Here is a 23,187-nt window from a genome sequence, read left to right as displayed (position 1 = left end):
GCTGGGCAGGGCTGGACAAACATTCACATAACCACTAGACAAGTCACAGTCGCTTCTCACTCAGCATGACGCTTCCTGATGCAGACACCGAGGTCAAAGCTTCGAGCGAAGGTCTGTCCTTCCACGCGACCAAGGTCCGAACCCCCCCCCTGCTCACTGCGTCTAGCCGCCGAGAATTTCATCAGCCATTTCTACCAAGCACTCAACAACCTCTCCAAGCTGGACAACTTCTACGTCAACTCTTCCGCAAAGTATTCCATTCCCGCCGACATCTCCATCAACGGACAGGTTGTCCCCACCGCCACCGAATACTTGAAGCTGCTTGAGGGACAGGGCCGAGACGTTCGCTACGAAGTCGAGTCCCTGGACGCCCATGTTGTCAACCCATCATCAGGATTCGGCGCGCCGGAGACGCTTCACGACAATACGAGAGTCGAAAGGAACGGAGGACGCATGTCCGTCGTGGTAACGACCATGGGCCGGGTCCAGTTTGGCAAGGGACGAGAGGCGCCGCAGAGGATGTTCAACGAGACCTTTGTCCTCGTCCCCAACTGGGATGCCCTGGCGAGGAATCCTCCGCGAGGACTGAAGAGGTGGCTCATCCTGTCGCAAAACTTCCGAGCGTTATGATGCGAGGAGTTCCACTTGGCATGGTTGACCCGCTGGCGCGACATTCTGCATGCATGCTCATATCAATTGTCGGTCTACAAGGAGCGAAGGAGTTTGGAATTTCTTGACCATGTACGGAGTACGCGATCTTTGATTTATTCGGTCATGACTGCAACAGTGCTCGAAACGGCTGGGAGGGACATTAGAGTGCCGAAACACTCTACACGGAAAATACGCGTAAACTCAAACAGCACTCGACCTGAAGCAAATGGTTCTCTCCCTCGGATGACAGTTCCTGGTGCCAGTACTGAGGTCATCCGTGATATCGGGGGGATTTTTGTGCGAAATTATTGTAATCCATGCATGAAGTTGGCATTCTCGTTTGTGGAAGTGTTGCCTAGTGGCTGACGCGGCTGTGCTTCCATACTATGTCACGCCAGAAATGGCGGGGCTGGAAAGAACAATAGCTTCAATCCGATTCTCTGGACCGCCACCACACCCCCAGCGCGGCCAACATCCAATATGCCGCCGAAGCAAAAAGCGGCTGCTAAAGCTTGCAAACCCGCAACCCAAGGTTCGTCGATTCTGCATTGACGTCGCCTTTTTTGAACTGACGGGTATTCCGCGATATACAGCAGCTGCCGAACCAGTACCCGAGACGGTCGAGGAACGATCCCGTCTGCGATTCTACCAAACCAACCCCGTCGAACAAAGGTTCCAAGACGTTGGCCTGCCGGGCCTCACGCCGACGGAGAAGAAAACTTATGCCCATTCGCGCCTCATCATACCCGTCACCGAGCATCAGATACCGCTGTCGAGCAAAGCGGAGCGCGAGTTCTGGAAGCAAGTCACCAAGGAAGCATTCCCTACCCGGCGCCTTCGCAAAGACTACAGCTGGGGCAAGGACAGGAACGGCCGCGACTTTGGAACGTACAAACCGGAAGACTTTCAGCAGCACACTCTCAAGCAGGCTAGCTTGACTGCCTTGGATATTCACCATCGCAGCTTCCTCGCCAGGAGGGACATTGCACGACGAAACGGTACCGAGATCGCCGAGGAAGAGCTCGAGGCCGAGAAAAAGCGGAGAAAAGAGATGGCAGCTTTGAAGAGGGAGCTCTACGGCGATATTGTTGGGCCGCTCACTAGCGATCCAGAGTGGGATGATGTGATCCCGATTCCTTCCAATGAGGCGGAGGATGCCTTGGCCAGGATCGCCTATCCCGATGACTACGCCGAAGGTAGCAAGCTAGCCGTTTGACCTGACGGTGTTTCTGTCCGCTGACGCCGTGCCAGCCGTGTCCTACCTCCGAGCCGTCATGGCCGCCGAAGAATGTTCCCCTCGCTGTCTGCGGCTGACCGAGCTTGTCATCGCCATGAACCCGGCCCACTACACCGTCTGGCTGTACCGATTCCAAATCGTCAAGACTCTTCAGCTGCCGGTTGTTGACGAGATCCAGTGGCTCAACGAGGTCGCTCTAGAAAATCTGAAAAACTATCAAATCTGGCACCATCGCCAACTGCTGATGGACTACCACTACCCACGCATCGCGTCCGACGCAGAGGTCGTCAAGAAGCTGGGCAAGTCGGAGGGCGATTTCATCTCAACGATGCTCGTCGAGGATACCAAAAACTATCACGTGTGGTCCTATCGCCAGTACTTGGTGGAGAAGCTTGGGCTCTGGACCCCGAATGAGCTCGGATGCACACAAAACATGATCGAGGACGACGTTCGCAACAACTCTGCGTGGGCACATCGCTTCTTCGTCGTCTTCTCCGACCCAAAGGTATCGACCAAGGGCTTGCCTTCGACCGCTCACGACCCCAAGGTGCCCGACTCCATCATCGACCGCGAGGTATCCTACGCCAAGGAGAAGATCACGAGCGCACCGCAGAACCAGTCTGGCTGGAACTATCTCCGCGGCGTGCTAGCCAAGGGGGGTCGCAGTGCGACGACTGTGAGCGATTTTGCAGACCAGTTTGTCTCTGGCCTTGGCGAGGAGGACGAAAAGGTCCAGAGTTCGCACGCACTGGACTTGCTTTCGGAAGTCTACAGCGAAAAGAAAGAGACGACAAAAGCGAAGCTATGTCTCCAAAGACTATGGGAGAAGTGGGATCCTGTGCGCGAGGGGTACTGGAAGCACAGAGCGTCAGAACTTGAACGGGCGACGTGAGGATGTGAAATTCGACGGCCGAGCCAACAAGTCCTTCCATCGCCACGGAAATAGGAACATCACCCCCTAGTGGATGAAATCGTGCCCTGACAAGGGCACACTGTCTGATGATACCCTACAGGCTGTCGTCGCGAGAGCTAGTCATCAGCTCACCGAATAGTCCGGGACGAAGCTGTGGATTCGAAATGTACGAACAATCAGACCAAGCTCGGATGGTTATGGCGAATAATTTAATAATCGTGCGCCTACGTCATCTAAAGTGCGGATACGTGCAAGTCACACTCGTGGCTTTTTTATTTTTGAAGCCTATACTTGCCAGGATATTTCAAGATGAATCAAATTGTATCTGTAGTTGCTCATCACTTTCGTGTGTATACATATCTTGAAAGCCAACACCATGGATGAACATGCCAGCATTGGCAACGCAAGTTCAGAGCGAACACGAACGAGTGCCAGCAGGTAATACTGCTACCAGGTAGTAAGCATTAATACCTACACTAAACCAGTTAGCATATATTAATATGGCGTATTACTATCAACGACCTTACTCAAGTACATGCTGTACTTATAATAATAATTCAAAGTACGTATGTGCCTAACTGGAGGCACTGCATTTGCAACTACTTTAGTACTAATGTAGCAAGTAACTGTGGAATTGCCTGCCACCCACTACAAGTACTTACGCCGTAGTGCCTAGCGGCCTGCCTACCCCCGCTCAAATGCTCGCCGAGCATCCTACACTTGCATCATTCAACACACCCCACACCCAGCTCGTCTCCAAGACCATCCTCGCTCCCATCGACGACCTCGTTTGCCCAGCCTTTATGCTACCTTCACGGCATATACCTTCTGAACATACCGAGGCTGAGAAGCGGCGCTACGGCTGGTGCTGTTCCCCTGCGTCGCGGGAGCGTGAATAGGAAGCGATTGCTTCGATCAAACCGTCCCTGTCCCGCCGCACGACTCTCCCTCACCCAGCATGGCTTCCCACGCCTCCCACCCCCAGGCTTCGCAGAACTCGGCCGCTACGGCGTCTCAGGCCGTCATCGCCCACATCCGCAAGCTGAGCGATGCGGATCCAGACTTTCGCTTCATGTCGTTGAACGACTTGCTGCAGCTATTCAACAGTCCCAAGTCCGACTTCCTCCGCCACGATTTCAATCTTGCTGCCAAGGCCATGGATAGCATCATCAAGACACTTGACGATCAGAACAGTGAGGTCCAGAATCTGGCCATCAAATGGTGAGTTGAGCTGTGCTCAATCATTGGCAAAGCTGACCTCCCGGAAGCCTGGGGCCGCTTGTGGCCAAGGTCCCGGTTTCCGTCCTGCCGACGATGATCGACAAGCTATCGTTGATGAAGCTGCAGAACTCGGTCGACAACACGGTGACTCCTCTGGCACTACGATCCATAATCACCGCCATGCCCCGGCCCGTCCCTGGCCTGCCGATCACCGCCGAAGTCAAGGAGGCCTACCAGGGCATCCAGCGAGTCCTCATCCCACGACTCATCGGTCCGGCGCCCTTCACCCTCGACGCCGAACACAGCCTCGAGATTCCGGCCAAATCCACAGGCATGCTGAGGAACGAGAACAGCATAAACGGAGATGCCGTCGATATGCTGATAGAAATGGTCCGCTGCTTCGGCCCCCTGCTGCAGCTCGTCGAGGTCGAGGCGATTCTGCAGGTGGTCATGCAGTTGCTCGAGAGCGTCCAAGGAACCTCTGTGGTCAAGAAGCAGGCCGTCACGGCCATCTCCATGCTTGTCGTTTATGCCACGGACGAACAGCTCGACGAGGTGATAGCACGCCTGACGTCGGGGCTCTCGAGAGACGCCACGAACCCCGTCACTCGTCGGTTGTACATTGCCATCCTCGGCAGCGTCGCCCGATCTGTCCCGTCAAGATTCGGACCGCACTTGTCCAAGACGGCCCCGTTTGTGTTGCAGGCCGTGTCGAAGGATGAGCTGGAACAGCACATGAAAATTCTCAACGATGGCGAAGACCTGGCCCGGGATTTTAACGAGGTTCGCGAGGCCGCTCTGGTCACCCTCGAGGCCTTCCTGGCATCGTGTCCCCAAGAAATGCGACAGTTCACGGACGAGATCATCGCCTGCTCACTTTTGTATATGAAATATGACCCCAACTACGCCGTCGACGACGACGAAGACATGGACGTCGACGACGAGGGCGCGGCCGAGGACGAAAATGAAGAGGACGATTTCGACGAGGATGATGGATTCGCCGATGATGACGATGATGCCAGCTGGAAGGTCCGCCGATGTGCCGTCAAGACTCTGTACACCCTCATCTCGACACGCGGCAGCGGCGACTTGTTGGAAAATGGAGTACTCTATAGCCAAGCGGCGCCGGCTCTGATAAAACGAATAGACGAGAGGGAAGAGAACGTCAGGCTTGAGGTCATCTCGGCACTCTCGCTCCTCATCCGCAAAACCGGCGAGGGCCTTCACCTAACCGACCTCTCCCTGGATGAGTGGGAGCCCGAGTCCGTCGGACAGATGCCGCTCATCCGTAAGAGGAGACGCCAGAGCAGCGGTGGCGGTGCCAGCGTGTCGAGATTCATGACTGCTCCCGGTCTCATGTCTCCGGTTCTGGAGAAGGTACCTGCCGCCGGCCCGCGAGCCGACCTCTTGCGCCTCATCCCGAGCATTGTCAAGGCCGCTGCAAAGAAGCTCAAGGCCAAATCGGTCCCCACGAGACAGTCCATCATCAATCTGTTTGACGACCTGGTTTCGGTCCAACGCGGCGGTCTTTCCGACTACTTTGCCGACATCATCGGCCTCGTGACGGCAGAGATCAAGCCATCCACCTCCACCTCCGCCTCACCCTCGCTCGGTTCCGCTCGAGGTTCTGCGCCGGCGACACCGAGCACTGTACGCATAGCGGCGCTGAGGCTCATCAGCGACATCTGCAAGACCCATTCCTCTACTCACCTTCAGCCCTACCTTTCCAAGATTGTCAGCGCAGTCACGGCCGCCGTGCACGACCCGTTCTATAAAGTTTCGAGCGACGCGATCCGTACCGCCGAAGAGCTCGTGAAGACGATAACGCCTCCGCGGTCCCGAAACGCGGGCGTCAAGTACAAGGCGGAGCTCGACCAGCTCTTCGACGTCGTGTTGGACCGAGGCTCGGCAATCGATGCTGACGCAGAGGTTCGCCAGCGTTCCATCCACGCCCTCGGCGTTCTCGTGTCCCGGACCTTCTCGACCGAGGGCACCGCGTTGCTTTCGCCCGACAAGCGCAAACTTGCCCTCGGCGTCGTGCAGGACCGGCTCAAGAATGAAACGACTCGGCTCGCAGCCGTGCGCGCCATCGATAACGTGGCCTTGTTCGCCACGGTGCCGGGCCAGCTAGACAAGGGCTGGGTGCAGGGCGTGGCCTCGGAGCTCTGTGATCAGCTCCGCAAGGCCAACCGAGCGCTGCGCGGCTCCAGCGTCACGGCCCTCAAGCACCTCGTTCTGTGCGCCGCAGCGAGAGGCCAGCTCGAAACAGCGACGATTCGAGTGATTGTATCCGCTTTGCTGCCCGCCATTCTCGACAGCGACACGCACCTGCTCGGACCCGCTCTCTTGATCCTCGCCGACATGGTGCAGACGTACCCTGACATGGAGTTTGATGACGATATGACGGCGGCCATCTGTCAGCTGCTGCGGTCGCACTTTGCGAGCATAGTGCTCGACCAGCTCTTGGAGCTGATAAGCAACGTCGGCCAGAGCGGCACCGCCACCAAAAAGCTGATGAACGGCCTTCTCACGGATGTTAGTGTGTCTGGGGATCCTTCCGTCGTCGGCAAGGTAATCGGTACTCTGTTGGTCACGGGTGGCGACTCGACCGGTGTCCCGCTCGATAGCTTTGTTTCGGAACTCAAGACGAGCGCTGGATCGGGAGACGAAGCACGCGTGAGTCTTGCGCTCGCCGTTCTGGGAGAGGCCGGCATGCGACTGGGACCCAAGTCGCCGCTCAAGCCGGACCTGTTCCTCGAGCAATTTCACTCGGAGCCGGACAAGGTTTCCCTGACGGCGGCGATTGCCCTCGGCCGAGCTGGGTCCGGCAACGTGACGCAGTTCCTGCCCGTGATCTTGAAGAAGATGCAAGCGGGAGGGAACACGCAGTATTTGCTCATCCAGTCGATCAAGGAGATCCTGCAGTCCATCTCGGTCCATTCGACGGAATTGGGCGACTATGCTGTCGCCATTTGGGACCAGCTCCTCGTCGCTTCCGAGAACGCCGACAACCAGGTGGTGTGTGCTGAGTGCGCTGGACGGTTGGTGATTCTGGATCCGACCATGTTCATGCCCAAACTCGAGGTGAGCCGAGCCGAGAGCTCACGAAGGCGAGGACTTTGCTGCTGACCTTGGGGTAGACTCTTCTGAAGGATGGGTCGGCCGGGATCCGCGGCATGGCCGTCCAGGCGGTGCGATACACGCTTCCCGAGAGCGACGATGCGTTCGACGGCATGCTGAAGAACACGCTCATCAGCATGCTGTTGGTGATGCTGCAGGACGCCGACATGGAGATTCGCCGGCTCGCCATGTCTACGCTGAACTCGGCAGCGCACAACAAGCCGGATCTGATCCTGCCTCATCTCGGCGAGCTCGTGCCGTTTGTCCTGAGCGAATCGGTGGTCAAACCAGAACTGATCAAGGAAGTAATGATGGGTCCATTCAAACACATGGTGGACGACGGGCTCGAGGTCCGAAAGGTGCGCCGGCTCTTGCCCTGGGTGCGGTGGAGGTGCGCCGTGCTGACGTTGAACAGAGTGCGTATGAGACGCTTTACGCCCTCATGGAGACTTCCTACACCCGCATGAACAACATTGACTTTTACGATCGAGTTGTGGATGGGTTGAAGGACGACAACGACATCAGGCAGCTTTGCAATCTCATGGTCACCAAGCTCATCGCCATCGACCCCGACGAGACGGCGCGCCGACTGGACTCGATCGCCGAGTCGTACCGCAGCGTCCTGTCGGTCAAGTTGAAGGAGAACGCAGTCAAGCAGGACGTCGAGAAGCAGGAAGAGGCCAACAAGAGTGTGCTGCGCGTGACGGTACTGCTGGGCGACAAGATGAAGGCCGTGACTGGTGTTGCCGGGACGTGGACGTCGTACTGGGAATGGGTCAACAAGGACTACGAAAAGCAGCTGAAGGGACTGCGAGAGGAGACGAAGGAGCTCCAAACGAGGATGGTTTGATTGGGCGACGAAAGAGCTGACTGCATGCGCCGAACAGAGTTGAGTCGGGCCGCAGGTTGTGCGTTTGTGCGCTGGACAGGTTCGTTCGTGCACCTACTCGATCTGAGCTCATCGCATGAACTAGCCGGCCGGGTCTCTCCGTCACGGCTCAGCTTTATGGTGCGATGCCCGCAGAGACGAGGGGTGCCCGTATATTAAAGAATGCAGCACCTCGCGTTTTACGGCTACGAGGCTCATGCCTCCATCCAAGATGTAACGAACAGTGCTATTGTGCATTAGTCTTAGTATGTGTATACGCAGGCGAGATGTCATCTATGGTGGCTAGCATGACTACACTGGCATAGGAGGGTATCGGATATCTCTATTTAGCAATGAGAATGGCATATTTCTACCATATGGTTTGATGGTGTTGTTGTAGTATCCTGAATTGAATGTATTTGTTTACATTGCAATATATTAACAATGCAGAGAGTTTGTGCTGGGCGTGTGCATCGCAAGCCGTCTTCAATGAAAATACCATGCCGGGGGCCATAGTTGAAGTCGTGATAGAAAATAGGGCTGTATTTTCATACAACGGTTGTTTCATGCAAACTACAGCTCGGTAAAATTCGTCTGGCTTTGCTACACCTTTCCAGTATCAACATACTGGAGATAGGCGTTCAGCAGCAGGGGGCAAGCGTTTTCCACAGTGTCTCCAATCCTTTGTCCAGGAAGACGTAGACCAAGCCTATCAACGGGAATGCTAGCGAATAAGGAGTCCACAATCTTTCTCCCATCTGTACCGGGCTATCGGAGACGTGTTAGCATATAACCGATCATCGGACGCGCTTCGACAAGTAATGGCACGAACGTACTGGTATCTAGGTTTCCGTTATATTAGCAAACATTCTGACGCATAATGGGTAGATGGAGAGTCAACGTACATTTTCATTATACTGGTGCAAAAATTCCCCGGCAGCCTTGGATAGCGTTGCAGGTAGCGTCTGAAATGCGTGTCCAATATCCGTCGGCGCTTGTTTCAGGTCGTCCAAAGCCTTGTCGAACGCGCCAGGGATCTCGCTGATGGCCACTCCAAGGTCGATAAGACTGTTCGTAAATGCATCAAAATTATCCCACTCGGCCGATGTAATCTTGTCAGCTAGCCCAGGAAGTTCCTTTATACTTGTTACCAGGTCGAAGCAAGACTTCGCAAAAGCATCCAAATAGTTCGCATTTGCGACGTCGTTGGCGGCACCGACGATCGACTGGGGAATGTCCCATACTGCTTGGACGAGGTCGCCGGCGGACTTTGCGAGGGCAGCTCCATTTTCCTTGTGTATTATCTTCAAAGTCGCTGAACCGACCAAGGCTGGGACTTCTAGGAGGTTGCCCTTGGACATACCATGCCAGACGTCGACGAAAAAGTTTCGCCGTTGGAGCTTCTCGTTTCGTGATGCGGGCTAGAGAGAAATGAATATTCAACCAATTTACGGCAGTGCAGCAGGAGGAGCTTACCAAATTTTCATGCGCGTCATGGTAAATCGTTGTGGCGGCAATGCCGAGGACGCAATTACCAAAGTGCTCAACAACAACCTGGCTGCTCACGCTTCCAGGTTTGTATTTCATCGCTTTATACTTTGACCCTTTCGCTTCGCCTTGCGTCTGCCCTTTGGCTGCTTCCTCTTTGGAGACATCTGGTTCTTGATATTTGGTAGGTACATCTTTCGAGTCCTTCGTCACTTCTTTGGTAGACGGGTGTGTTTTACATCCGACCGCCGTCCTTTTGCAAAGGCCATCTGCGCCGATTTCCTTCCATGTGGCTTTTGACTCTGTCGTCTGCAAGAACTGCAGAAATTCCGTCATGGCTTGCGTATACTCCCCGTGTGTTCCAAAGACGGACGTCTTGATTCTTTCTGCTTTTCCCCCGAGATGCTTTGTCACGGTCTCGATGGATTCCGTGACGAAATCGATATCCTGCTGTTCGATTCCCATCACTAGAGTGGACCCGCCGTGGTAGAAATTGGAAGCAGCGATTCGAATGGCATCTCGCAGCGGAACATGATCGTCGGCGACGGATATATGCTGCACCGTGATGCCTTCCTTGGGGAGAGACTTTTCGAACCAGGCGCTGAGACTATTCTCGTAGTCGATATTAAGCCGCTCTAGGTCGTAGGAAGTTACGCTCTCGGACAGAGTTTGGGTGACGGGCATAGCTTCGTTGACGAAGATGACGTTTCGAATATCGCGTTGCTTGAGGAATGCGACAGTGCTGCCTTTTTCGGGCCAAAAGGGAGCGTTGGAGCGGAAAAGTTTCCGTGGCAAGCTGCTCTCCGGAAGAAACCTTACGACGGCCTCGAAGAAGAAGAATCCAGCAAAGTTAGCCCTGCGGTCGGCATTCTCTAATCGTTCCGAGTGAGGATCAGCGGCTGTCCAAACGCAGGCTTCGAGCACGTCGATGACATACTTAGCGCGAGATAGGGGGAAGCCTTGAGGATGGAGTGTGCTATATCATGGACCAAATCCGGCTTTATTGCCGCCGCCATGCTGCTGTCCGCAACTTGGTGGTGCGACGCTTGCTCTGCGACCCGTTAGCCAAGACGGTTCTGACGGCGTTGCGATTGCCCGGCAGCCCGCGAACGCTCGCTCATGACATCACGTCGGAGGCGGACGGTTACCTTTTGCCCCCGCGTCCCCCTGAATTCCGGCCATGGTGGGTTTCAAATGAGAAATCGGCAAACCAAACGGCGGCGACAGTTTCAGGTGGGCAATGGGCAAACCGAGCGGCAAGTTTGGATGTTCTGCGAGCGCCTGTTAGCCAACGTCACGGTCTCGCATCGGAGGACGCGTACTCTTGAATGCTTGCAACGTGTCGAGGATGAAGTTGGCAAATTTCCTCGCCCAATTCCCGTCCGTTCGGTCGATGGCGTCCGTCGCCCCTGGCGCGTGGGAGCCTTGTCCGGTTGCCTTGTCGGCGACGTCGTTGGCCAACTTCAAGAGGTCCTGGTTTTCGTTGTGCACTACTTGTTCAGCCGTAATACCCACGTCCAAGAGGTCATTTGCCATCTTGTTGGCCAACTTTGCGAAGTTCCGGGCGCCCTCATCCGACTTATCCTTGACATAGCTCTCGAGTGCGGGAAGATCTTGGTCCCAGAACCTGTCGGTCAAAGCGTCATGTTTATCGAAGGCAACATCCGGCATGGGATCGGATACGATCTCCAGATGTTCCATATAATCTCGTATATCCCTGATGATTTGCTTTCGCTGTTGGCCGCTCATCTGCGACGTACCCCTAGCAGCCTTTACTTTGGCGAGTATGTCCCGCTGGATGTTTTCTGCAAGCTGAGCGTACTGCAGGGCATTCTTCTGCGCCAGTCCGAAGTTGAATATAGACAGATCGTGTATGCCGTCGACGATGTACGAGATCAACTTTTCTCGATTTTGAGCCCAGTTGCTTGACTTCTGCGCCGCTTCGATACCATGCTTGCGTATATTGTCCTGCACAAGCTTGACCAACTTGGCGTATTGTCGATTCGACTTTTCGAAAATGCCAATGGGGTCGTCAGAAGTGCACAACCGTAGGGGCATGAATCTGGAAAGGAAGCTTTATTCGGGAGCGGCAGCGCACCTTTCAACGGATCCGCCGACGTCGTATGCGGCTCCTCCGTACCGCCTCGCTTGTACAATCCATCCCTTTGCATTGCCGTCTGTCCGTCAGCTGCAAAGAGGGCGTGATTCCAAACTACCGCAAGCATGGTGAGCGAGGGAAGAGGAGAGGAGAGGATGGAACCCGCTGGAGGAGCATACTTGGCTGTGCCCTACCCAGAACCGATTTCTCGGCCAACTCCTGGGCGCTCGAACCATCCTCGGGCTTGTACGTCAACGAGGTGGGAGTTGCAGCGCTCAAGGCAAGCCAGTGCACGACGAGCAAGGCAGCGGGAACGAGCCGAACGGACGAAGGTCGCATCATGAAGGCAATCAAGGTCTACCACTGAGCGAATCGATGGGACAACAGCCGTAGGGTCATGCAGCAAGCGTCAGGCGATGACAACGATATTTTAACCGGCAGCGACCTTTTCATCGCACGATGACCTAAGGGAAAAGTTGAAGGCATGTCATTCCCCATCGGTTATGCGAACTTGACCTTGCGAGCAGTGTGCCATATGGCCTAACCGGGCTAATTTGTGTGGCATTTCCCTTTCGCGTCGAGTGCAATGCCATGATGTCTACTAAAATAGGATTGTGTATCTGTCATTATAAGTTCCTCCGCTCCCTGACTCTCCGTGCCGGAATTTATGATGGGCAACGACAAAGCTAAATCGTGTGCGAGTCATGATCGGTTGGCATAAACGACAAGCAACTATTAATCATTCTTGGAGCGAACATGGGCCCAGAACATCTGGCCAATACTCTTACATGTCGTAGGGACCATTCATCACCACCTGTGTGGGTGCTTGATGTGAAACCTTGAACATTGGTGCCGGGCTTTGCCCAACCCAAGCAAGTACCGACCAGGCTCTGGTGAATCTGCTTCGTACGGAGCCGGCTCGACACTAATAATAACACGCGGTCGACGATGCGCCGCCGATTCCTGCGACGGCCGGGACGGTTCGTATATTATATTATCAAGCATGCATTCTACATTTATAAACTAGACTCCAACTACAATATGCAGCCGCATCCGTCGGCAATATGGATCGCTTCACTTCCCCCCATCTTGTACTGGCGATGGCGAGCCAAGTCGTGTGCAAGTACGCAACTAATGCGTCCGTCGAGGTGGTTTAGTGAGTGCACTATTCAATGCAGAACTAGGACGAATGCAACTCCGTGCCCTGCCGCACCATGCCATGGGCCAGTGGGCGGGCATTCGGGGACTACTATGACCGGCATCGTGCGGGCACGAGTACGTAGGCCTCGCCGTCGGGCGTAGGGGGGGTGGGTGCCTTCGTTTGGCTCTCCCCATATTTGCCTAAATATTTCGAGATCAAAACCGAATTCGTGCTCTGCATCATCTTCACGCGGGAGCGGCATACGTCAGTACGATGAGCTTCAGCGGCGATGACGGCATCCATACGATGGGGCCTTGCTCCCGCGATAGTCTCCGGATCGAGGGGACTCGTCGTCGCTGACCAAGCATCCGTTTGCGGCAGCGATGCTCCCTGCTCGCATTAATCATTCCGATGAGCGTCGCGTAGTAGTGCTATTCTCGCACCAGGCTCGTGTAGGGTTAGCAAGAAGAGGCGGTAAGACATAGTATCGGTCTCTGAAAGAAAGAAGCGACATGGCTCAGATGTACGAGCTACGCGGGCAAAAGGAGATTGGAAGGGCCATTTCGGATACCACTATTTAGTAATGGAAGTGACATATTTCCATCATGTGGTAATGGTGTTGTGGTAGTACCATGGCATGAATGTATCTGCATTGTTGATACTGATGGGCACGCATTCTATTGCACTAGATTGACAATGCAGGGAGTTTGTGTTGGACGTGTGAATTGCAAGCCCCCCGGAATAGGAATACCATGCCGGGGGCCGTAGTGCAAGTTATGCTAGAAAACAGGGGTATGTTCTCATAAGACGGTTGGTTCCAGCAAACTACGGATACAGCTCAGTCACATTCGGCTGACTATGACAAGGGTCCTATCTGGGTGAGCTCCAACAATGACTTGACGCCACCTTGTCCTTGTTGGATGGGCCTCAAGGGGTTGATCGTTCGACCATCATCGTATAAATGACATCACTACATGCGCCCGCACCATTGTATTTTGTTGAACCAGTTGCATGATTCTTTCAAACCAATATTCGGCCGTTGATTTCAGCATTCGAGGCCTCAGCACGTCACCATATGTTCTGGACAAAAAAGTGATGCCCATCTCCTACGCCGCTGTGCCGTTTGTCTATATGCCGATTTTTCTCCGTCATCATGCCTTCATAGAGGTGAAAGGCTTGATTTCATCTCTGAATCTGTACATTACATATACACGCAAAGGCTTCATACGCGGAGAACGGATACTACCATGTGACCGGGAAACAAATGCTACGCATGCCATGTTCAGGGTATATCAAGTACTTGGTCCACTTTCTTTCAACACAGATTGAACAACAGTAGTAATATGGTGACGACTGGAACAAGGCATGTGCTGGGCGTTGCGGTGTCCGAAGCAGCGGCTGTCACTTCGTCAGGGCTTTGAGATGCCACGCGTTCTGACGCATGCGGCCTCCCGTCGTAAATCAATGCCGCCACCTTGGAGCCTGCCGCTTTTATATTCGACTCCGACGCGCCATGGGAGTTGTACGTCAGGCATGGCGTTGCGGTGGGCCTATTCTTTCCGGGTAGCCGGTCCCCTACGCAATCTTTGCAGGCTGCCGACTTTTGTAGAGTGATTGTCGAGGCGGCGACCAAAACCCTGACGCCGGGGGATTTGGTATGAAATTCTTGGCCACACAATGTTATGACCGTCGGGGCCACAGGGCACGTCACGGCTAAGGTTATTGCCGTGATGGTAGTCGTAATGTTGCCTCGGCCGCCCCTGGCTGTTGCGAGGTTAGCAGCCGCAGCAGGCGTCTCCGTGCTCACGTGCGTCGTAGGGGTAGCCGTTGTGGCCGTAGTAGAGCGTGATCTCCCTGCAACGTTCGCCGTCGAGGTGATTCCGGTTGCCGCGGTGCGTGATCTCCCGGTACCACCCGCCGTCGATGTGGGAGTGGTCGTGCTGGCGGTTGCCGAGCCGGAATGGGTGAGACTTGTGGCCAGCGTCGTGGCCGTCGTGGCCGTGGTATCCGTAGCTGTGATGTCGGTAGCCATGGTGCTTGCCGTTTCCGCAGCCGTGGTATCTGTAGCCGTGGGACTCGTCGTGTCCGTCGGCGTGGTAGGGGGGGATCCGTCGTCGTCGTCGTGCTTGCGTCCGAACCTGTCATGACTGTGCTCATCATGGCCGTCGCCGTCGTTTCCGAACGAGGCGGGAAAACACAGCGATCGACGGTGCCGTTGTCCAGCGCAACTTGGCCGTCGGACGAGTATAGACCGCCCATGCTGGTGGTGCCATTTCCCAGAATGATATCGCGGCCAACCAAGAAGTTTCCCTTCAAAGTTGAAGGTCCTTCGGCGAAGACTTCGTTGCCCACCAGCCAAATGACGTTGCAGGAGACGCCGCCGTTGATCAGTTCGACTGCACCAGTTGGCGCGATGCTGAAGCTTCCGGGGATTCGAAAGATCCACATGGCACTCATGTCGTTGGTAAAGAGGTAAACGGTGGAACTGAGGGAAGCACTTCCATCTTCTGGCATGTCAATCACGCCTGGGCTGAAGACCAAACCGCCCAATTCCAGGCTCAAGGAGACGGCGGTTGCCGTGAGCGCGATCGCCTGGGACATGGCCGCCGAAAGATCATTGTGTGCCTTCTGGGTGATGGCATCAGGGCCATAGATGGCTCCGTTATTGACGATGCCCGGAGGAAATCCGGTCATGTAAAAACCAGGGAATGTTCCAATATTTCCGTCGACGATGGACGTGCCGAGGCTGGTGAGACCGATGGCAGCGAGTAGACCAAAGGACGACAAGGATCCCAGGTCGACCTGGCCGTTGACGATGGTCGGCGTGGCGACCAACAAGGCTGCGGCCACCAAGCGAATGGAAACCATGTTCAGAGCCATGCTCAGAGCCACGTTCAGAGCCATGCTTGGGTCGAGGATGCGTCCGTGGAACGTCGTGGTTGCGGTACCAAGGGGGGGAATCGGAGGGGTGGCATGATGTCTGGTCATAGCACACTCTCGGCATGTCCATCTCGTGCTCCGTCGACGACTTGCTCCGTACTTCTCCGTGTTGACTTGCCGCGAGCCACGGGCCATGCTTACACGCGAACGACCAATACTCGAAGCCAGCACTGTAGATTGAGACCTGCCCCACATGGGCGCAGATGAACATGCCGTCCTTGCTTGGCCTGCTTGAACAAGGCGGTTCATGTCAACCGTACTGTCGACGACGACGGACGAACCGGTTGCCTCCTGACGGAGTCGATGGAGTGTTCAGGTGGGGATGAATGGATAAAGGAACCTGTTGGCTCTACGGTGGGACGAGGCGCATATCAAGGTGGGGGGACAGGGTCTACGATGGATGATATCGCCGGCCAAGGAGAGTCGCGCCATCGAATGGCTGGCCGCATGCATTCGGCCTGGTGCAAGATGATACGCATTCCGTCCCAGGTCTGTAGGCGTTCCAAGTACGTCCTTGTGCGCCGAGGTCTGTCGTTCAATCAAATCCGGCACAACCCCGTCACAGTGCTCGACGAGGCTCTTCTCTTCATTTTTCCCACCATCATGTTTACCGAAAACACTTCGAGTCATTGCTTTTGGTCCTAAGAATACTACGAGATGCTGGAGGAACTGCTGTACGCGCTGTAGATCGTCCAACTGTGCCTCCGCGAGTTGCAATATTAGCTGTTATTATGGCAACAGGTGCCAAACAGGTTCAATGATGGCCAACCAGGAAAGAGGGCGACACCGCTGTTTTTAGTGGACATGTATTAATATGCATTCCCGAACTATCGGGCCACAGATGTTTTCCTGATTCTCCCTACCAAAAACAACGCTACAATACTTACATGCATCTACACAATCCTCCCGCAGGCCACCTACTATTACATCCTAATGTATCTGCCCGGCCCTTTTTTTAATTTATTTGTTTATCTGTAATAATAGCATCTGATCCCACTCATCGAAAGGAATAGTGTCATATTCGGCACCTGGTGATAGTCAAGACTTCTTACTTCTCTTCGCTTAGCTTCTGGAATTGTATGGTCAATTAACAGTACAATCTTCATTGTCAGAAACCATATTGTCCGATACAACTGGTGTTTAGCGCCTAGCTTGAGGGCATAACAAGGTTCAGTTCAAGGAATAGCCCAGGTAGCCAGCCGTAGGTATCGTGAGTATCTCGATAAGTGAAGTCTGACTTATCCAATTGATGGTACAGGGACTGGCGAGGCGATCGCCCGGCAAGTTGCTCAATACGATACTTAGTTAGGGCATTGCTAACGTCCTGGTCTGCAACGCTAACTAAACGAGGGTCGGATATTGTCGTTGAACCTCCTGATAATTATCTCGTGATATCTTTGTATTTGGCAGTACGATACTTTGTAAAGACCATTGGGTCATGGACAAGTCGGTGGTTGTGGCGATCTTATGAGCAAGAGATAGTTCAGCTGCTTGCCTTTGGCCTGCCATCTGCGCTACTGTATTCGTACGACGACGAGAGATCTACGTGGTCCCTTTGATGGCGATGTTGGTAGTGGTGGCCCTTGGTTACGACGAATCGCCACAAGTGTTGGATAGCCGACTTTATCCAGCTTCGTTGCACGTCAACAGCAACACCAGCAGCTGCCTTGACAACCTCAAAGGATGGGTACTGGGTCTTGGTTGGCGACTCCATGATTTGGATTGTTGGTGCGGGGAAATGTAGTGTTCACAGCTTGAGTACTTTTCGAATCATTGCTGGTGGATGGAATCATTGCAACATAGAACATATAATTGCACCAAAAACAACGCTATTGCTGCCCAGCCACAGTTGACTCACTTTGAATTAAACATGTTGGCTCTACGGAGTACAATTGCCACCTTTGTTACGGAGTACTCCGTACACTTGTACGTATTCCATCGGGGCATATCCAGGAATTGGTCGTCTGTGGATCACTCTATTGTTCCTTAGTGCTGCTTCCCCGGCAAGGGCGCCGGGCCTTGGCCCTCTTGTTCTTTTGTTCCGTTATTCCTTCAAAAATAACTACGGTAAGACGTACTGTTAACAATGCGGGGCGGGCTCTATCGGACAGGGGCCAGTTATATGTTTCACATTCAATGTACTGTAACTCTACGCTATGATACAGTCCGGCAATCCCCTCTCGTATGCCCGGCCTTGTGTATTACTTACTGTACGTGGCAAACAGTGTTTGCCCCCCTTAGGTACCACATTCTAGACCAATGAAACCTAATCAGTTTTGTTAGTATTATAACAATCAAATATGTCGCATATAGCACCTACCAAGTCCACATTGACAGTGGCGCCCATTTTTCGTGGCTGGTTTGGTGCAACAAAATAGCTACATGCGCATCAAACGTAGCAATAACGATGCCTCAAAGCAGCCGTAACGATGCCTCGAGGCAAGGAATTATCGCAGCAAATGCGATTACGGATTTGCGAGTCACCTCTCGACGGACGAGTCGATAGATTCGTTATCTTCGAGCTTTAGAAGCTGATTGATACAATGCCCCGTTGCGTTGAGGCTATTATTATTGCAGTAGAGGGGTGGTAGACGAAATCTTTATTGTTATAATACTAACAAAATAGGTTAGGTTAGACTGGACAAGAATGTGGTACCTAAGGAGGGGCAAATACTTTTTGCCCCCCAACTGTACGTGCGTGACGCTCGTTTGTAAAGTGCGTTGTGTTGTCGGCGAGACTTGGGGCCACGCGAGAAATCATTGGGGGCGCAGCCCCTTACGACTGATAGCTCACCCCTTTTCCCATTAAAGGAAACGGCGGCTCCTCGAGCTGGATGCTAGAGCACGAATAATGTAGAAGGGCTGGGCGCTAGGGCACTCCTTACTTTGACATTATATGGTCATAATACTGTGGGACTAATAGCATCTGAGCAGATGCGGCACTAGGAAGCCCCTGTGTGCCCTACGTATTATTACTATTTCTAGTCCTAAACCCATTAGAGTTAGAAAATCCTTACATTCAGCTACCCAATCTTTACCAAGGCCCGTGGATTTGTGGCACAGGTCAAAAACGCAACCTTTTGCATCATACTGACTACATTTGAATTAAATAGGACTGACTGAGTAGTATATATATGAGACGCCGCGAATAAGGCGAGTCCGAGAGAATATTGACAAGAATCGTACCTACCTGCAAACGAAAAGTATTAAAATGCTTCTAGGTTGACGTTCCGACGTTCCACATACGTATGTATGTATAAATATATATATATACATAAACTTTCATCTTGCCGGATGATAACATTGCATTCATTTCCGCTTCAGTTGATAAATTAGCTTATCCTGCACGATTTTTTTTTTACCTTTGCGAGTAACTGTAACGTTTGATTCACTTGCTCATATCGTGAACCTACTTTGACATGCAACTCGGCATCACGTCAGGACTACCGGCCCTGGTCATACTCCTTCAATGGCTAGGGAATTCCTCGGCTGCCCCGCCGTCGCCGGAGGCTGCTCTGGTAAGACGTGTCGGGGAGAATATAGATGCGGGTGCTAAAAGTCCTGACACGCACCTGTCCTCATCGCTTGATTCCGACCCAGATGATCCTATGGAACAGATATTACGGGAAATGCAGGAAAATCGGAAGAACTCTATGCATTTCCCAGGTACGAGTCGGGAGCAACCCGGTTTACTATTTCGTGTTGACGGCCGGTCGCCGGGGGAAATTTTCGAGCACGGCATGACGAACCCTTTGAATGGAGAGCCTGTCATGCCTCATACTTTCGATGCCGGTCGGCATACGGCACAGGTGGGAGATACAAACTTTTTGTCATTAACTCGATCTCCAGCCGTTGCGGAGAGTTTCGGAAAGGATGTTATGCCTGGTGGCCACCGAAACTTTTTTGGCGCCGACGACTGGGCAAAGGTTCAAGCTCACTCCGAGAAAACTACCGGAAATCCTGTATGGTTTGATGGCGCTCCTCCCAAAGCAGCCTCACTCACCCCAGTGGAAACACCAAAGCAGTGGATCTATCTTGTACAAGCTAACAAAAAGTATCTAAACCTTTTCCAAATCCTTGGACCAGATGGCTTCGCTGCTAGGGAATTTGTCGCCCAACAGGAGTTTGTGGTGGTAGGAGGAAGAATTGAAGCCGATCGCATAATCGGTGCATACCAGCTTGGGGATAGTCAAAAAATGGTTATACTAAATAAGAACTACAACCATGCGTATGACGGCCAACGAGCTAGTAATGGACTTACAGAATTTGCCCATGAAGGCAACGCAGCTCTCGCGGAGAAGATCATAAAAGAGGCCGATGGCGAGAGCGAACAGCTTAAAAAGGAGAGCGGCGGACGCTCGAGACAGAAATTCACAAAATCCCGTTTGCCTCTCTCGGAAGTTATCAAACAGTTCAACGCCAATACACCTCAACAAGCCAATAATAAGGACGTCAAGGGTAAAGCTTCAGACCGTAACGGCGCTAGCACAAGCAAGAGTATGTGCGCGAGGGATGGAAATTGCAAGTATGGCAAAGCTGAGCTCATTCGGCTACCGGAGTCCGATGGTTCGGAGTCCGGTAAGGAGAAACAACCCGAAGGGAACCTGCAGCCAGATGAGTCGAAGAAAGCGACCAAGAATCAGAGCCCAGAACAACATCGCCTTCCTGGATATAATAAGAAAGCTGCTCTAATCCAGCATCTGGGTGGCTGTATTTTAGGCCTTGCTTCGAATGCTATTTATTATGAAGCACAGAAAAATTCAGTAAGCCCCTGCCCAATGCTAATTATATACTTTGTGTTGGTTCGGTTCTGGGGGAAACTGGTAACAAGAGATCTCTTTCAATGGATTCAATTTGGTACGAAAGGAGGGAAAAGAGGCTGCCCCTGAGCGGCCACTTTTATCCTCTCTGTGATCGTGCCCCACACGATCACGTGATCCTAGTCTACTATTGGCCACTATATACATACAACACACACAGGCAGCTCTTTAAAAAGTGCTTAAATCCTACCTGCTCCTTCTACTCCCTATCGACCCAACCTTCGATACGTATATCTACCTGATTCGTAGATACTAGCCGTTCCAGTACCTTGTTAGGCTGGACCTTTGTCATTGCGTCGGCTGGGTTATCGCTACCGTTAATCCAACGGATTTCAGATATCTCCCGTCGCTCGTAGCTCTGTCGTATTGCCATAATGTCAATCATTAACCTCTTCTCGGTTGTTGATCCTAGTTTAACTAGGCATTCGTATAGCGAATACGAGTCCGTACACATAATAAGGGGGATAGTTGGTATCTGTAGTCGGCTAACAATAGTATTAACTGTTTGGGTTAATACATAGCCCATATCCAGTGCCGATACTGTACCGTATATCTCGGAAGCAAGTACACTTCTAGTAACTCGTTTACACTTGGTGGATGACCAATGTATAATGTTACCCTGTATTTTGAACTGCTCATCTGTGTGTTCAATTTCGTTGGCCAATACAATAATATAGCCAATCTGGGAGGTCAAGTCTTGGTTATTGGCAAATGATCCATCCGCAAATATAAACATCTTCAGGTCCGTTATGGCTAATGGTAGAAATCGTAGTCCACGGTCCTTATGGTCTAATTGCCATTGTATGCGTTTGTTAAGTGCAATAATATCGCTATCGGTAGGTAATTGTGCCTGTGCTGCTACCGAATAGTCCGTTGCTGCCTCTGGTTGACAAATTGAGGCTAGGTAGGCTCCACGTGCCCGTTGTTGGATATATTGCTGGTTGCGGTCGGGATTATCTGCATCGACTAGTTGAAGGTTATTTGCCTGACCTTTCTGGCGTGTATTGATAGTGCCGTTTTCAATACTAATCTGCAGACCATTAAAATCCTTAACGGATCCATCTGTTAGTATTGTCTTCGGCTTTGCAGTAATATTGTGTTTCTGTAGACTGTGGTCTTCTCTTTCCATAAATACATTATTACCCAGTTGTATTGTATCATCAGTCTGCATGCCTATAATACCAATAGCTGTATTATCGGGATGTGATACCATTAGGCATGGGTCGTAGCTGCTTTGATCCATCCCTAGCTGTTCCCTATGGTGGTTCTGGTACGTAAGGAACCAATGTGCTCCGGCCTCTGGGATCCCGTATAATGGTCGCATAACGCGGAATATAGTACCCTCTGGGTACCTATTTTTAATTTCCCGAGGCGGTCTCGCTAGGATTTCACGGTATAATGGTGTAGCCGATTGGGTGTATGCCTGCGTAATGTCCCGTAATGCTAGGTGGAATCCGTAATGTTGCTGTAGCATTGGGGCAATAGCCAATATCAGGCGCTGGCTACATCGGAGGATAGTCGGAGACTGTGTCAAAATAAACCGTTTATCGTGGTCACTATGGCCCTGTACCACTAGTCGGGATTTCTCAAACGGAACATCAGTAGCCTTATCCTTTATTTCCCGTACTAGTCGCAGGCCAAAGATACGGGTCTTATGTACCGTAGGGTCGAATTGGATAGGTATAATAATACCACGGCCAATCAGGCTATCAATTTCAGTAGCATCAGATAATTCAAACGGTTCGCCGGCAGTGGTAATCTTGCCCTGTGCACGTAACTGTAGGGATAATTCCCTATCCTTGTGTTCCTTCTGCGATAGGAACGTATTATGCATATCCAGTACCTGTGTAGTAGCAAATAGCTGTGCAAAATCCTCGTCATAGGATATCTGCTGCCGCGTAGTCCGTAGAGGGTAACGACGCATAGTAGGTACTGTAACTGGTGTGCTTGGTGTATCCGGCTTACAGTGTATAGTACTAGTTGCAGTACTTGGTGTATCTGGGTTACAGTTTATAGTACTAGTTGCAGTACTTGGTGTATTTGGGTTACAGTGTATAGTACTAGTTGCAGTACTTGGTGTATTTGGGTTACAGTGTATAGTACTAGTTGCAGTACTTGGTGTATTTGGGTTATAGTGTATAGTACTAGTTGCAGTACTTGGTGTATTTGGGTCACAGTGTATAGTACTAGTTGCAGTACTTGGTGTATTTGGGTCACGGCGGGTAGTGGTTGTAGTAACTGGTGTATCTGCGTTACGGCGGGTAGTAGTTGCGGCAACTGGTGTATCGGTTGCCTCTACTGTACTAGAGTCTTCGTAATACGGTTTAACGCAACTATTCCGGAAGGTCGATATCTTAGTACCGATATCCACACGAATATTAGCGTTATCAACACCCATGACTTTGTAAGGTCCTGTCCATCCCGCTCGTTCTGTCCCTTTAGCCGTACGGTATACTAGAACGTTACTACCAATCGGTAGTAATAATGGTAGTACTGCAGTAGTATCGGGACCGTTACGAGCCCGTAGTGCACTATTTACCTTTGTCTTAGCATACATAGCCCGCAGTTCCCGCATTGCATCATCTAAAGCCTTTGCGCGTTTTACCGTTCCTGCTGAAGGTGGTGAATCCATATGCAGTCTTGGTAATGCACCAAAAACAAGGAGTGTTGGTACTAGCCCATTAGGTCCT

General features: G+C 52.4%; 7 protein-coding genes across 7 annotated transcripts; 4 read left to right on the top strand and 3 right to left on the bottom strand.

The window, feature by feature from the left end:
• Positions 1 to 65: 65 nt before the first annotated feature.
• Positions 66 to 630, top strand: DCS_04250 (Nuclear transport factor 2 domain containing protein; the record flags this gene model as incomplete). Its single annotated transcript, XM_040801562.1, has 2 exons — positions 66 to 111; positions 167 to 630. The coding sequence occupies 2 exons, from the start codon at positions 66 to 68 to the stop codon at positions 628 to 630; spliced, it is 510 nt and encodes a 169-aa protein (XP_040656595.1).
• A 501-nt stretch (positions 631 to 1,131) lies between these two features.
• Positions 1,132 to 2,780, top strand: DCS_04249 (uncharacterized protein; the record flags this gene model as incomplete). Its single annotated transcript, XM_040801561.1, has 3 exons — positions 1,132 to 1,183; positions 1,245 to 1,847; positions 1,903 to 2,780. The coding sequence occupies 3 exons, from the start codon at positions 1,132 to 1,134 to the stop codon at positions 2,778 to 2,780; spliced, it is 1,533 nt and encodes a 510-aa protein (XP_040656594.1).
• A 979-nt stretch (positions 2,781 to 3,759) lies between these two features.
• DCS_04248 (cullin binding protein CanA) lies at positions 3,760 to 7,992 on the top strand (the record flags this gene model as incomplete). Its single annotated transcript, XM_040801560.1, has 4 exons — positions 3,760 to 4,022; positions 4,070 to 7,106; positions 7,163 to 7,501; positions 7,558 to 7,992. 4 exons carry the CDS (start codon positions 3,760 to 3,762, stop codon positions 7,990 to 7,992), a joined length of 4,074 nt encoding a protein of 1,357 aa, XP_040656593.1.
• A 621-nt stretch (positions 7,993 to 8,613) lies between these two features.
• DCS_04247 (uncharacterized protein) lies at positions 8,614 to 11,556 on the bottom strand (the record flags this gene model as incomplete). The annotated part of the gene is made up of 7 exons (XM_040801559.1): positions 8,614 to 8,778; positions 8,847 to 8,852; positions 8,916 to 9,431; positions 9,487 to 10,370; positions 10,436 to 10,549; positions 10,647 to 10,769; positions 10,821 to 11,556. 7 exons carry the CDS (start codon positions 11,554 to 11,556, stop codon positions 8,614 to 8,616), a joined length of 2,544 nt encoding a protein of 847 aa, XP_040656592.1.
• A 2,900-nt stretch (positions 11,557 to 14,456) lies between these two features.
• DCS_04246 (uncharacterized protein) lies at positions 14,457 to 15,926 on the bottom strand (the record flags this gene model as incomplete). Its single annotated transcript, XM_040801558.1, has 3 exons — positions 14,457 to 14,501; positions 14,545 to 14,798; positions 14,876 to 15,926. 3 exons carry the CDS (start codon positions 15,924 to 15,926, stop codon positions 14,457 to 14,459), a joined length of 1,350 nt encoding a protein of 449 aa, XP_040656591.1.
• A 3,170-nt stretch (positions 15,927 to 19,096) lies between these two features.
• On the top strand, positions 19,097 to 20,566 carry DCS_04245 (uncharacterized protein; the record flags this gene model as incomplete). Its single annotated transcript, XM_040801557.1, has 1 exon — positions 19,097 to 20,566. The coding sequence occupies one exon, from the start codon at positions 19,097 to 19,099 to the stop codon at positions 20,564 to 20,566; it is 1,470 nt and encodes a 489-aa protein (XP_040656590.1).
• Positions 20,567 to 20,696: 130 nt separating this feature from the next.
• Positions 20,697 to 22,421, bottom strand: DCS_04244 (uncharacterized protein; the record flags this gene model as incomplete). Its single annotated transcript, XM_040801556.1, has 1 exon — positions 20,697 to 22,421. One exon carries the CDS (start codon positions 22,419 to 22,421, stop codon positions 20,697 to 20,699), a length of 1,725 nt encoding a protein of 574 aa, XP_040656589.1.
• Positions 22,422 to 23,187: the final 766 nt, after the last annotated feature.

Source organism: Drechmeria coniospora, chromosome 02, assembly GCF_001625195.1.
Source record: "Drechmeria coniospora strain ARSEF 6962 chromosome 02, whole genome shotgun sequence".
Classification (NCBI taxonomy): domain Eukaryota; kingdom Fungi; phylum Ascomycota; class Sordariomycetes; order Hypocreales; family Ophiocordycipitaceae; genus Drechmeria; species Drechmeria coniospora.
The sequence above is the reverse complement of the archived record's forward strand: the minus strand, read 5'-3'. Positions and strand labels throughout refer to the sequence as shown.